The sequence below is a fragment of the Synchiropus splendidus genome, chromosome 8 (genome assembly GCF_027744825.2).
Source record: "Synchiropus splendidus isolate RoL2022-P1 chromosome 8, RoL_Sspl_1.0, whole genome shotgun sequence".
In the NCBI taxonomy this organism is placed as follows: Eukaryota; Metazoa; Chordata; class Actinopteri; order Syngnathiformes; family Callionymidae; genus Synchiropus; species Synchiropus splendidus.
The window spans coordinates 16287995-16301841 of NC_071341.1; the positions used below are offsets into that span (position 1 = coordinate 16287995).

The 13847-nt window shown below is 48.6% G+C and overlaps 1 protein-coding gene across 2 annotated transcripts in view; it reads right to left on the minus strand.

Annotated features, from left to right (window-relative positions):
- Positions 1 to 422: 422 nt before the first annotated feature.
- LOC128763398 (sodium/calcium exchanger 2-like) overlaps positions 423 to 13847 on the minus strand; it is a 72398-nt gene continuing 58973 nt past the window's right edge. For both annotated transcript variants that reach the window (XM_053872162.1, XM_053872161.1), the window contains exons 4-17: positions 11315 to 11759; positions 10937 to 11074; positions 10644 to 10871; positions 9703 to 10092; positions 9395 to 9520; positions 9094 to 9289; positions 8856 to 8986; positions 7381 to 7754; positions 7199 to 7302; positions 7063 to 7080; positions 6547 to 6671; positions 5851 to 5950; positions 4431 to 4706; positions 423 to 4122 (exon numbers count right to left, since the gene is read on the minus strand). In XM_053872162.1, the coding sequence (XP_053728137.1) occupies positions 3746 to 4122; positions 4431 to 4706; positions 5851 to 5950; positions 6547 to 6671; positions 7063 to 7080; positions 7199 to 7302; positions 7381 to 7754; positions 8856 to 8986; positions 9094 to 9289; positions 9395 to 9520; positions 9703 to 10092; positions 10644 to 10871; positions 10937 to 11074; positions 11315 to 11704 (2973 nt within the window). In that variant the 5' untranslated portion in view covers positions 11705 to 11759 and the 3' untranslated portion in view covers positions 423 to 3745. The remainder of the gene's footprint in view (positions 4123 to 4430; positions 4707 to 5850; positions 5951 to 6546; positions 6672 to 7062; positions 7081 to 7198; positions 7303 to 7380; positions 7755 to 8855; positions 8987 to 9093; positions 9290 to 9394; positions 9521 to 9702; positions 10093 to 10643; positions 10872 to 10936; positions 11075 to 11314; positions 11760 to 13847) is intronic.

A 13847-nucleotide genomic window follows, 5' to 3' on the forward strand; every position in this document is an offset into this window, starting at 1 on the left:
GAAAAGTTAACAAAAATTTTTTTTAGGGTTATTATTATATAATTATATACAATTTGGTAATTATTGATTATTTTAGGGCATCAAACCCTCGTTTCAGAAGTCATTTTTTTGTCCGTATTCAAAACTCGATGGCAGAGATGTCCCTCCATATTCCAGTGGCTGTGTTGCAATAACGGCGATAAGGGGTAACTTCCTGTCTTTCAAAAATAAAATCTGATGGATCAACATAAATACTGAAGATATACCATGTGAAAAAAAGTAGAATTACAGTCAGTGTGCATACTGTGACTTCCATTCAGCAATAAATGGTAATTGACTGTAAACTGAAACTCATTGGAGGTTAAACTCTATTCATAGATGAGGTGGCGGGATTCAAACCCACCACCAGGACATGTGCAAGAACGACTCTGACACGATCAGCATTGAAAATAAACTATATTTAAATCAGATCACCGTCATGTTGTTCCATTAACACATTATTACACTTCATGCCATGTTCTCAGAAATAAGCTCTTCCCTCCCAAAGATTTTTTTTATCCTCAGCATTTCTTTAGAAAAAGAATGAAAGCTTATCTTCAGCTAATCATTTGTAACATCACTGAATAAATGTATATATGTCTATCACAGGTTATTGTATCAACGCAGTCAGTATCTCCCTACAAAGGGTCAGGCAGTTCATCATCACAAGTTCACAGACTTTTGAAGAGGAGGCAGATGCCAGAAGAAATCGGGGGGAAGCACGAACACAGACACAACAGTACAACAACAGAAGATGACCTGGGACCGTTGACGCCTCCATACAGGCTTTTATCTTGACATCAATGACCTCAACAAGCAGGGGACCTTGTTTTCACCGACTTACACTTTCTGTTTCTGAACCAGAGCTTCAGGTGGTGTTTGCTCTGGACCACAGGGTAAAAAAAAGGTGTCTATGGGCGTCCACCACAGTAGACCATGCTGCTAACACACATTCACACGAGTCTTCATGCATCTGCACAGAAACACGGACAAACACAAGGGGAGGAGGTGGCGGGGGCACATCTAGATAGAGAACAGCAAAGACAGTCAGTAGAGAAGTTCATGGAAGCAGGAGCATCACTGGGACATCGTGGACAGCTCTGACCTCCATTCAGCAGGTGACCCTTCATGTAAACATGCTACTTTACACTGGGAAGCTGCTCCGCTAACAGAAACAGATGATGACGAACATGGGAGGCTTTTCGACAAACACTGAGCAGAAACTGGACCTGGCGACAACTAAAGTGATTAAAGTGTATTGCACTTAGAAACTGCGGCGGCGCAGCTTCATTATAGCTACATAATCTTCTACATAAATGAATAAATATCTAAATAAATTAATCTGTAAATATACATGAATAACATCACCACGTAACAAAGCCTCTGTCCACCACTCAAGGTGTTCTAGCGACTTTATACTTCAATATATCAACTTTTTTTAAACTTCGTTTCTCAACATTTCAACTCAAACGTGGCGGTGCACACAACTACTGCGGTTACAGAGATCTGATACGAGGAGGTCACCCAGATGCCCATTACATTGAGCTGCTACCTCCAAAGTTTGAGCAGCAGCGGAATATTCTGAGGCAAGGAGTGAAGTCATGAGTTTGCAAGTCGAACAAAGGGAATCTAAGTCAGGATCTTCTGACTCGAGATGAGAGCGAAAGAGAGATGCCTGTCCTACTGGTGGCTAACAGGGTATTCCTTATGAAGGTTGGGGTTCATATCATTTTTCTCAAGTGCAGGTGACTCCTGTCATTTGATCTCAGAGGGGATGGAGCAGCCAGAGATCAACAAAAACTGGAATAAGACAAATTGAGTGCAAACTGAATACCAGACATGAAATAAAACTGTGGGAGCAACTGGAGCACAGCAGATGAGATGAAGATACAGTGGCAACAGGTCAAAAAAACAGAAACTTCCTTGCCGTAGGAAATATATAAAAATCCACTAAACCGCTTCCAGAAGATGCAAGACATTGTTGAGGAGTACAAAAGAATCTACGTCAGCTACCAGAAAAAGATACAAAATCAGTTTTTAGAAAGGTTAGAAAGGGTAAACTATTGGACTGGCTCTGGTGTCGAGGAAGAGAAGCGAGGATGTCACAGAAGTTATACTCCGATCTGGATTTGACCTGATCTAAATATATACTTGCACACTCAGCTCCAATCTTTTGATCTGATTGATCACTCTGGTAACTAGAGTGGAGAACCTTCTGCCGTCGTCTGAAGCTTGGATGACAGAACGTCCAAAATAAAGGTAATAATGCAGGAAGAATCTTTAGTGAAAAAGTCTTGGGGTGTCACAATATTTCAGTCACAACAGGTTCTTGTTCTGACCATGCATGTGTCTTCTTCAGTCATGGAGGAGTCTGTTCCATCCACATCCACATTAAACAAGTATGGCCACATTCATCTCCTCCTGCGACTCTGACATCAACATGAACTCAAAAGTACTGCAATAAAATACAACAAAACAATGAAGTGCATAAAAACTGAGGTCAAAATGAGGTGATCAGTCAATATCAGTCAATACTATCAGGTGTTCAGTGACATCATGAGACTCTGGCATTACAAGTCAAAACAAAAATAATCATAACAATAATTAAACTATGAGTAAAATAGTATAATTCAAAACTGAGTTACTTATAAATGTTCAAAAAAGAATGGTATTCTCTATCAACCAAGAGATGCTCAGTAAAACAGAAACGTTTTGTCAAGGTTACATCATCAACAGAAGAGTCAAAACGATCCACTACACAGTCAAAACCATAAAATATCAGTAAGACAGTAAGTCCACCTATCAGGTACTAAGTCAAATGTGATGGAGAGTGAAATAAGAGTCAGGGTGAGTTGCTCAGTAGGATGTTGAGAAACTCAGAACTGAAGGGAGACGAATCAAAGGAGTCGCAATGTGGAAATTAAGAGAAAAAACGATGAATTTCATGAGACAATGTAGGACAATGTAGACAAAGACACTTGAATAAACTCAAGGTGAGTGGTTTGATTGGATCACAGAACACACACGATGATGAGTCGTCACGTTTGAGGCTGATGAATACCCTCAGTCCTTTGATGTCAAGTGAACAATTTAAAGTAAATCCTGAATCTTGTCGACTTTTTTTTTAACCCGTGAATGACAGTCCGCTCTCATGTCATCCGTATATTTACAGTGTAGCTGACGGAGGTGGCGCCGGTCAGCAGTTGAGTCGGAGGGAAGACGACCACCACCTCGAGGTTCCTTCTGGATCTGAGGTCTCCGGCCAACAGCACTCTCTATGTACAGGATATATCTGGTATGTACAGCGCGTGTGGAGATTGGCCCTCGGCTGAGGAGCTTCGCCACGTTGAAGTCGTAAACACACATCATGTTGTTGTAAACATTCCACTCCTTTTTTGTCACGAAGATGCACCCGCAGAAGCGGTGGACGAAACCACACACAGTCAGCTGCAGGACGCCACAGTTCGGGTCACATGGTACAGCTGGTGTGTCCACGTCCTGATGTCTGGAGACAGTAAACTTCACACTCTCCTCGATCTCAACACTTCCTCTCGCCTTCTGCCAGACCTGCAACTTGTGTGTGTTTGGGATGGCAGAAACATGCATGTAGTGTGTGTGTGTGTGTGTGAGTGTGAGTGTGTGTTTGTGCTGGGTCCCGGTGTCAGAAGCCCGGACCCTCCAGGCAGCAGGAAGCCCTCCGAACAGATGTAAACTGCTGCTCTCTGCTTTAGAAGCCGGTGATATGGCAGTAGGCCTCCAGGCTGGAGAACAGGATGTAGAGGAACCACAGACCCAGGAACAACAGGGTGGTGAGGATGCGGGCTCCCCGTGGGCCGCCCAGCTCGCCGCCGATAGACGGCCGGCGCCGGAACAACAGCACGGCCATGCAGATGAAAGCAAAGATGGTGAAGAGCGTCACGGAGAAGGCCAGCGACCCTGGGTTCACATGGAATTCCCTCCCCTCGATCTTCCAGTAGACGGCCGCCACTGACCACGCCACGCCAATGCCCAGGAAGACGTTGACGGCGTTGCTCCCGGTGACGTTCCCCACTGAGGCGTCGGCGTGCTGGTCCTGGATGGCTGCCACTTTGCTGGCGAACGTGTCTGAGGAGGAGAGAAGTGGGAGAGGAAAACTTGAACAAGGACCCATGAGGAGGAGCAGGAGAATCACTCGATCATTTCCCCACATTCCACTTCTGACGCTGCTTGGACGCGCTCTGTGGTCTTTTGTGGGGCACCAAGACCCACTTTCATGGTCATAGAGTGATAGGTTTTTAGCACAAGCTTTGACTGACTTTCTAATTTCACGCAACTTTATTCGTCCAGGCATATTGACAAGTCGTCGAGCGGTTGAAGACAGGGAAGGAGGCGAAAGGTGAAAGTTGAAAATGTCAAAATCTGTGTTTCCTCACCTGGGATGGAAGTCCCCAGAGCCACGAACACCACGGCAGTCACGGTGTCCCGGAGGCCCACGGTGCATCCGAAGTGCGACGCCAAGTCTCCGATGATGGTGGTGAGGAGGCCGATGACGCTGATGGAGACACAGAAACAGGCCCAGCCGTTCCAGATCTCTGTGGGCGGCACGCAGGCGAACAGGACCTTCCAGAAGACGGTGAGGAAGTGCATGAAGTAGTCGTAACAGGACGGAAGGTGCTCTTCACGCCCCTCCTCGTCATCGTCGCCGTCACCTGAGAGGAGGGGGAGAAGGTCATTAAGTGCGTTTCACTCGCTCTTGATCCAAGCTCTGCTTCACCGCACGCACAGCTTGTGGTCGGTTGCTGGTGAGATGCAACGCTGGAATGCATCGAAGGTGATCTATTTTTGGGAGCACTTTGAATTAGACTGTCATTAAAGATCTTTGGCCCACAGTACAAGACTTGGCAGGTTGGATTTAGCCCCAAACTGTTGAAACGTGAGTGATATGTGATGTTGGCATGGAAGTTCAAAGCTGACTTGCTTAAAGTTCACGCCAAAATTTGAGCCATCGCCAGGGCTTCTAAACAGTAGAGCAACATTATAAACATCATATTTGTTTAGATCGGTATAAAATTGTACTATATATTTTTCACGTTTCAGTCGATGCCGACTGAGATTAACACATTTTTGGCGTCCACTAGATGGCACTACAACAACAGAGGAAACACCTATACACCGCCATAGTGCCTACAGTTTAATAGATCCGCTGGTAAAAATTAAAACTCATAAAGTTTGACGTCACAAACTGACACTAACTTTACTTTAACTCAATTTTAAAGAGCTGTATTTAGGTTTCATGCAGCTGAGCAATCGTCCAGGATCCAATCCTGATCTCCATTTCATGAGGTTCAAAGTGATGTGAAGAAAGATGAGGCCAAATAGCTACAACAAAAACTATAAGAGCCATGGTAAATGTAGCGTTGATAGTGAAACATTTCAAAACCTTTGCGGCCCTAAATCAACAGACAAGTCGGTGATTGTTATGGTGCAGAGGATCTCTCAGCGTCTCCCTCAAGAGGGCCTTAAGTGAAAGTGGTGACAGTGAAAGCTGTTTCATTAAGGATGTTTGGACACTGCGAGTGACGGGTTCAAGACCCATCGGCGATCTGCATCAATATCAGCTCTGTGCCTCTCTGAAGTCTCCATCTCACTGCCTGCACTGGAGTCTGACGTCGCGCCATCAGCAGATGCAACAGCAGAGTCAATGCGCTGCGCCTCACTGACTGGGTGTGTCAGTATTTCAGTGCTGTGGGCACCAACGCGACACAATCTAGTGGGTATTCAGTCCGTCCAAGTTCTGCCCACGTTTTAAATGTCACTGAAGTTCACCGTGTAAGTGAAGGAGACATGCCTCACCTGCACTGACGGTCACCGCCTCCACAAACTGCTCCCTCCACGAGTGCGTGCCGATAACCAGGGCCAGGTTGGTCTTCTTGATCAGCTTGTCCACGGTGCTCTGCCCGACAAAACACTCTCATCACACTAGAGCAGGAGAGGAGGTCGGCAGGAGGATCCTCCACCATGACTCATAACTGGCTCTCCCTCAGGACCCTCAAACACCCCCCCCACAGTCTATATCATTGCCATAACCCTTTCCCCAGCCTCTCCCCCTTAACTTAACCATCCAAAACACATGGCTAACCTTGACCAGGACCCTGAACCCAACTGAAATTCAATTATAATGACCCAGTTATTTTGAATGCTCAAACTGAGGATTGGATTTGTGGGGTTCAGCCAAATGGCCCCTCAAGGGGGGTCCCTAACCATCTAAAACAAATGGCTAAACTTAACCTTTACTCTTAACCAACTAAAACCCAATTATAATAACCTAGCTATTTTGTAGCTTTAACCCTTAGAATGAGACTTGACAAAGTGAGGACCAGCCTAAACGTCTCTCACTCTGTCGATTAAAAACGCATGCAGGTTCTCACAAAGACAGAAGTACAAGGACACACACAGACAAAGTCCAAACTGACTCACACTCAGGTGAGCTCAAAACAATCACCAGTGTATCTAAAACACAGCTGTCGAGAAGATGAGCGAATGCGGCACCTTGAACTCGTACGACTCCTCAATGACGACCTCCAGCCGGCTGTGCTCCCCCAGAATGGGCTTCCCCATCTCCGCTATCCGCCGTGCTTCCTCCTCCTCAGCACTCATCTGACCTTCGGTCCCCTCTGAGAGTAGAGCAACACGTTAAAGAGTAGAAAAACATCAACAGAAGTTCACCACTTAACTGATGAACATGACACAATGGTTCTTTAATTCCTTATTGGAATGTACTGTGCTGTGTTAGTCCTGCCCCAGGGGCTCCTCCCAGTTAACCACCTCACTAGTCCATCCAGAAGAGAGCCACCTCAACTGTCCTCACCTGGAGGATCAGAGGTTCTCGCCTAAAGACTAAACTCCTCTCCCTCTCAGAGAGTGCAGACAGAGAAACCCTTGTTCTGTAGGTCACTTCAAAGCTCTCTTGGCTCAGCTCTTTCTGCACCAGAGCTTCCTCATGACTGAAGACACTTGTCTAGTTATGTCTTGGACATGACATAAAACTCAGAGACAGATTCTTACCTTGGTTGAGCAGCAGAGCTACAGCAGAGAAAAGAAAGAGCAGAATATTAGTAAAACAGATTTTCACTTGAGATGATATTTCAGGTGGTGAGAAGGTCGGTTCCTCACACGCCTGGGGCAGAGGCCAGGGACTTGCCTGAGATTCCTCTCTTCAGCCAGCGAGGCTCCTCCAGCACGATGAAGAAGTTTTCATGCTTCTCGTACTCCTCATCGTCGATGATCCTTATCTGCAGAGTCTGACTGCATGCGAGAAGATGAGATCCTCACATACCAAGGCAAGCATTCCATCAGCGGGTCACTTGACTCTCTGCGACTCACGTGGTCTGATCGTTGGTGAACTCCAGCTCTCCTCTGGCGTCCTCGTAATCCTCCCCAGCCTTAGCGGTTCCTGACTCGGTGTGGTACGGCAGGATGACGGTGCCGCGGGCTCCGGAGTTACGCACCACCGTCACCTCCATGGTGCCGACGCTCTCGCTCACACGAACCATGCGCTCGCTGAAGGTGAAGATGCCGGCGTGATCGTCGTCCAGGATGGTCACTGTGGCCACCAGGGGCTCCACCAGCCGAGCTTTAGGGGCGGCGCCCACCTCGTCGCTTTCGAACATTCCCTCCGCGTCGCCAACACGCAGGTTGAGCAGACGCACGAAGAAGTGCTCGTCCTCCTCGAAGATGTCGTCGTCTATGATGCCGACCTGCAGAGGAGAAGACCAAGAGTTTGTATTTCCCAGACTCAGAGCTGGAGGTCAACCACCGTAAAACATTTTTTACAGTCCTGATCATATTTTCCTTTGATTCAGATGAATGGTACTTTGGATTGTTAAACTCCTCCTGGACACAGAAAAGCCATCAGTACTAGATGCAAGCATCTGGACTCCCTCATCGTCTCCTGACTCGATTTCAGCCAAATTTGATTCGGGCCAGTTGACCTTCCGCAGCAGCAGAGGAGCGGATGATAATCTCTGGGTGACGTTTGACGCCAGTCGAGGCTTGAAACTGAGAGGACAGACAGGCCGGAGGAAGGGGCGGGGCTTCACAAGGTTACAAGAAGGTCGACGAGACCTCTCGCATCCACACTGGTTCAGAAACCTGTGACCAATGCGAGTCATGTTACTTGTCAGTTCACCCATAACAACCCCATCAGGGGGCCACCTACTGATCAGGAGGTGGAACTGCTCACCATTCCAGGTTGCTCACTTCAGCCCTGTTTGAAGTCAGGAGTAAGAACACGGTTTTGAGTCTCAACTTGGAACATCACAGAGGCGCCTCGGACGCTGACGGGAGCTCAGATTGCTTTTAAATCTCCAGAGCTCATTCTGCAGTCAAAGCTGCGCCTGGGCAGACGAGCGAGGCGTTCGAGTGTAATTGGTTTCTCTGCCGCTCATGTCAGTGGCCGTGATCGATGAAGTCCTGGAGACGCTTTTAAAAATAGATGACAGAGAGCTTTGTACTGTTCACCATCTCTTTGTTGTGTTATTGTGCTTAACTTCAGGCGTCTGTGCTTCACTGTTATCGCAGGCCAACAAGTCCTCTGACCCTTCATCTGCATTGAGAGCGAACAACTCTTTCGCCGCATCCAAGCTCTGATGAAAATGACCCGCACATTACGACGATCATTATAGGGGTCACCATGAAGGTCACAACAAAGTTCGCTATGAAGGTTACTGTGACAGTCAGTATGAAGGTCACTTTGAGGTCATTACAAATGTCATCATAAAGGTCATGTGTGAAAGGTCAACATTTGGTAATTTAGACACCAATGACCTATTTGGCGACCACGTGCCAGACCTACTGACCTTGATCTCTTTCCGAGTGTCCCCGGGTTTGAACACCAGCGTTCCCTCGCTGTAGTCGTAGTCGGACCCTGCATTGGCAGAGCCATCTTCCGTCCTGTAGTCCACATAGAAGGTGTTTTCTCCCAAACCACCTGGACACAAAGGCACCCATCATTTCAAGCCTCATCGAGTCTGGATCACAGGAAGTGGGTCCCTTCTCCTCTTGTCGGGTGGGACTACTGCGATACCGGTCACCTACCTTGGCAGACAACGGCCAGCGTCAGGACACCGCAGTTTTCCATGCACTGACTGTGAGCGCTCTCGAAGGAGATGCGGCTGCACAGCTCCAGGTCATCGTCTTCAGGTGCTTCCTCGTCGGTCACGGCTGTGCGGCGAGCGTGGTCAGCAGCGTGTTTCTTCAGGACGTTTCCTGCTCCGATCATCATCCGAGTCGCCTGGAGAGAGAAGAGAGCTCTCAGGATGGACTCAATGTGAAGACAAAGTATCAGTATCCATGCAGCATCCCTGCCGTTTGCTCTGTAAAGTTGGCAGGGTCTGACCTGGATGCGGTAGAAGGCCCGGCTCTTCTGCTGGTGCAGCAGTGCGTAGTAGTTTGCCAGCTCCACGAGCTGGTCCAGCTCTTTGTCGGGGTATTTCTGCTTCAGCTCTTTGAGGATACGGATCACCTTCAGGATGAGAAAAGACATCAGAAAACTCACTGGAAATGAGTCTGAAAATGTGAACTCTGATGTGGCAGAGGGGACGAATAGATCCGCTTATTGACACGGTGGTCTACTTTAGATTTCACTGAGAGCCTGAGATGTTGAAGACAACTCACTAAACAGGGGATCGTCTGACTCTCTCTCACCTCCTTGCGGCTCTCGTCCAGTTCCTTGCTGCTCTCCACGTTGACCATCGTGCTGTTGGAGTTGGGCAGATTCCCGCCGACCCCCCCACCTCCAGCTGCAGCACCAACGTTATTGGTTGCAGCACCGGTGGCCCCGTCCTGAGCGGCAGCTCCGCAGTTCTCTGCGGGCACCACGGCGCCACTTCTGGGCGGGAACTTTCCATCCATGATCATCTCCATGCCCCCCTTGTTGGGGGTCAGGTCTCCTTCTGTCTCCACTACGATGCCATGGCGTTTGTCCGCGCGGTACCGCTTGCCCATGTACTTGTAGAAGAGCAGACGGCGGTCAGCGATCCAGGCGAGGATGACGCATACAGGGAAGTAGAGCAGAGTGACCAGAGCTTCCCACAGCTGAGGGAGAGAAGGGAGTCACTGTGTTAGACACGGCTGAAGAATATTCAGCGTGCGGAGGTCAGACCATCTGAGAAGACCTGGTGAACCTCTGCAGCAATGTGTTTCCTCCTGATTTTCCAGTTTCCTTCTTTTCTCTGCCAACTAGTTAGTTAAACACACAACAGCCAAATGTATCCCAAGCGACACTTCACGACTGTGTCAATGTTCTGCAGCGCAGAGGCTGATTAGTCTGCGAGATGAAGAGCGGAGCTTGTTTGGGATGATAAGCAGCAGCACGTGTGAACGCGTTGCTGTGCCGATCCAATTTACACGGTTCAGCTGCTGAAAATCACCTTTTCATCTGCTCACGACACAAACATCTCACCGCCCCAGTGAACCTTTGACACTCCAGATTAAACACTGAACTTAGTGAGTGTGGCAGAGTGCCGTACATATAATGTTTCCTTCTTCTACTCCATTTTTGTGTGTGATGGCTGGGTTGGAACGAAAACCCGCACTCGCCGCGGCCCTTCTGTGGATCAGTTTGACTCCCCTGCTCTAAACTTTACCTCCACGACTCCTGGAGACATGACGGACAGGATGAGGTAGAGCCAGATGTAGGCGAAGATGCTCCAGAAGGCGGTGATGAAGAAGACTCGCAGGTGTTTGATCTTGCGACTCTGACCGTTGGGGATGGTCCACACGCAGATGCCGATGATCACAAACATGTTGAAGGCGGCGCTGCCCACGATGGTGCCAGGTCCCAGCTCGCCAGCCTCGAAGCCATGACCGCAGATCTGCAGGGACATCAGAGATGCTGGAGTACTTCTAGCTGCGTGTGTGCATGTGCGTGAGTGTGTACCTCAATGACGGACAGCAGGATCTCAGGAGCGCTGGAGCCCAAAGCCATGAGAGTGAGATTTGAAACAGTTTCATTCCAGATTCGAACCGTCGCCACTGATGTTTCTCCGTTTGGCATCGTGATCGTCACCTCCTTCTCCTGGAACCAGAAGAACACATGTTATGAGCGGAGCCGTGTCGTCATCAGTTCATTGCTGGAACACATCTTCTAACTCTGAGGACAAGGTGCGGCCCAGCGGCCAAACATGGCCACTTGACTGCAACGGATGTGGCCCATGTACACACAATAGTTCTCTGACATCCTGTGTTTTACTGAAACATGAGCAGGCAGATATAAATAATAAACCTCCGGAATGCAGCCATTAGTGTTGTCTCTCACCTGCGACGTGATGACCTCGATTGAAGCCATGAAGCGGTCAGCGATGATGGACACTCCCAGGAACATGTACATAAGAGACAAGAAGTAGACCACAGCCCGGGCCACCTTCTCTCCCAGTCCCGGATTCAGGGGCTCCCAGACGCGCAGCAAGATCCCAGGCATGCACTTAGTGTCATCCAAGCACTTGTCCTTCGTCCCCACCGTGGAACTGTTGTTGTTGTAGGCCAAAGAGGGCTGGAAGGAGGAGGGGAACATGGAGGGCGAGACCCCCCGAAGTCCTGGGATACTGCTGGGGTCACTGCGCTGGGACTCCGACCGACACAGTGGCAGTGGGAGGAGGAAGACGAAGGCAAGGAGCAGGAAGGGAGTGAGGGACGCAGAGAGAGGCATGACGGCGGTGCGTGGAGGAAGCTTCAGCAGGGGGCTCTGGCAGCGACTAGTTCACCTGCCAGACCAACAGAAAGAGGAACACCTTTAGATGTAAGTGATACTTGTTTCCTCACATCGTGGCACCAACACAAAATCCATCCTCTTCAGAGGATCATCTCTGAGATCTGACAGATTGCTCATTTTCCAAATGATAGTGAGAACGATCAGCAGATGGCGGAGGGAAACCAACCATGCGGTGCATCAGCTGAGTGGGACTAATGGACTCCACCGTGGCTCTGACATTCACCGGCATGATTACATGACCTTCACTTCCTCTGATAAGCTCACAGCGAGGGCTGATGCTGAGGTAGTTCTGCCTCCAAAAGAGGAAATGATCAGCTTACTAATGAGACTGTCAACCTGGGTCAGGTGCACCGTGGGACAATGGTCCTCCAGCGTCAATAGAATGACTCAGAAAGCAGTTTCCTCGTGGTTTTCCATTTCATTGATCCCCTGCTCAGAGGAGCAAGGCAGCAGTGGTTATTTGCTGGAATTGATCGCTGAGCTTTTATTATTTGATATTGATCGCTGAGTTTTGTGTGTTTCAGGGGCGCGAAGGCAGAAGTCAGGTAACAGGGTACGAACTCTGAGAAGCATCGAAGATACAATCAGATATTCTGTTGCCATGGTGACCAGATGAGAGACTCTTCGGGGCGATCGATCGACAGAAGGGCAATAGAGAGGGCCGTGAGTCATCAGACGGGGCAGAAGAAGAACATCTTCAGCCAGTTCTGAAAGCAAATCCAGGTAAGAAACTGTACCAGTTCACACAAAGCTCTGCACCATGTCCAAAGGGATTGAATAATTGAGTGAAAAACACTACAGGCATCTTTAATTCTGATTCAGTCCTATTGTGCACAGCAGCTGCAGGATGACAACAGGTGATAAAATACTGCTGGGCACTTGATTCACACTGGGTCGAGGTCACTAAAGTCCACTGTGTTCTTTATTTCCCCCCATTATTATGAATAACCCCCCAATATTATCGCCCTACATGTATTGGATTGACATCATTAATAAAGAGCTCACGGGGCAGTAGCTCAAAGGGGCACACCCACAGGAGGCAGGAGGCAAGTCTGGATGGATGGACAGAAGAAACATGTCACAAAACCTCTGCAACTCCTGCAACTGCGATAGAAGACATTATTGTATGCAGCTGTCTAAGAAAGCAGTGGCTAGTAGATACTGATTCGCTGCAGTTTTTCCAGTCCCTAATCCAGTAATGATCTTTTCTCCACCCCTCTTCCCAGAAGCAGGAAGACGTCCCCCAAAACAAAACAAAATCAAACCAGCTCGACTGAAGATGGGACGGTTTTCGTGCGTACTTTCCGTCCACCGACCACGGTGTTCGGCTCTGTAATATCAGCAGGCGAAACAGACTCTGATCATGGAATAGAGGGCAGATATCCACAGCCATCCGGCTCTGCAGCGGCACTCTGCTGCCCAGCCAGGCGTGTTGCAGTAAGTGCTGTCTCTCATAATCTGCTGCCGCTAATCTTCCGCGATCAAACCACCATTTCGGAGCATTAAACCCTCCAGCTTCAGATGATACCGCGATAAATATTAAATCCTGCTAAGTGGAGAGTTTAGTCCCACTATCGTGTGATTAACGTCCGACGTGTCGCGACCCGAGATATGCTGGCTGGTTTGGTCTCCAGCTGGAGGCCCGGATGAACCTGACCACCGAGCTGAGACAAAAGTGCAGCATTCAGGACGAGGGTGAAGAGCTCAGAACCTAAAATCCACCGTGAGGCTTTCTTTAATATTCAGGAGATTAACATGAAATTACTTTTAATCTGGGGGATTATGTGAGTGAGTTACAACATTAACACATGCAGCAGGTGAACACAAGTCTTGATCGTCTAAATAGCAGCATTAACTGGGGTTATCTAAAAGCCCAGCTCTTTGAGCTACAGATCTTTTCGGTTCTCGCTGAGGGTTACCCCCTGCATGAGACTAGCCTCCCTTACAGGGTCAACTCTTCTTCACACCAAGGAACTCTTCAGGCAAGGAGTAGCTCGGGACCGTGCCGACAGTTCGGTTAAGCCTTATAGGATTGTATGATGTGACACTGGCTCAGGGTCCATCCATGGTCCAGCATTTA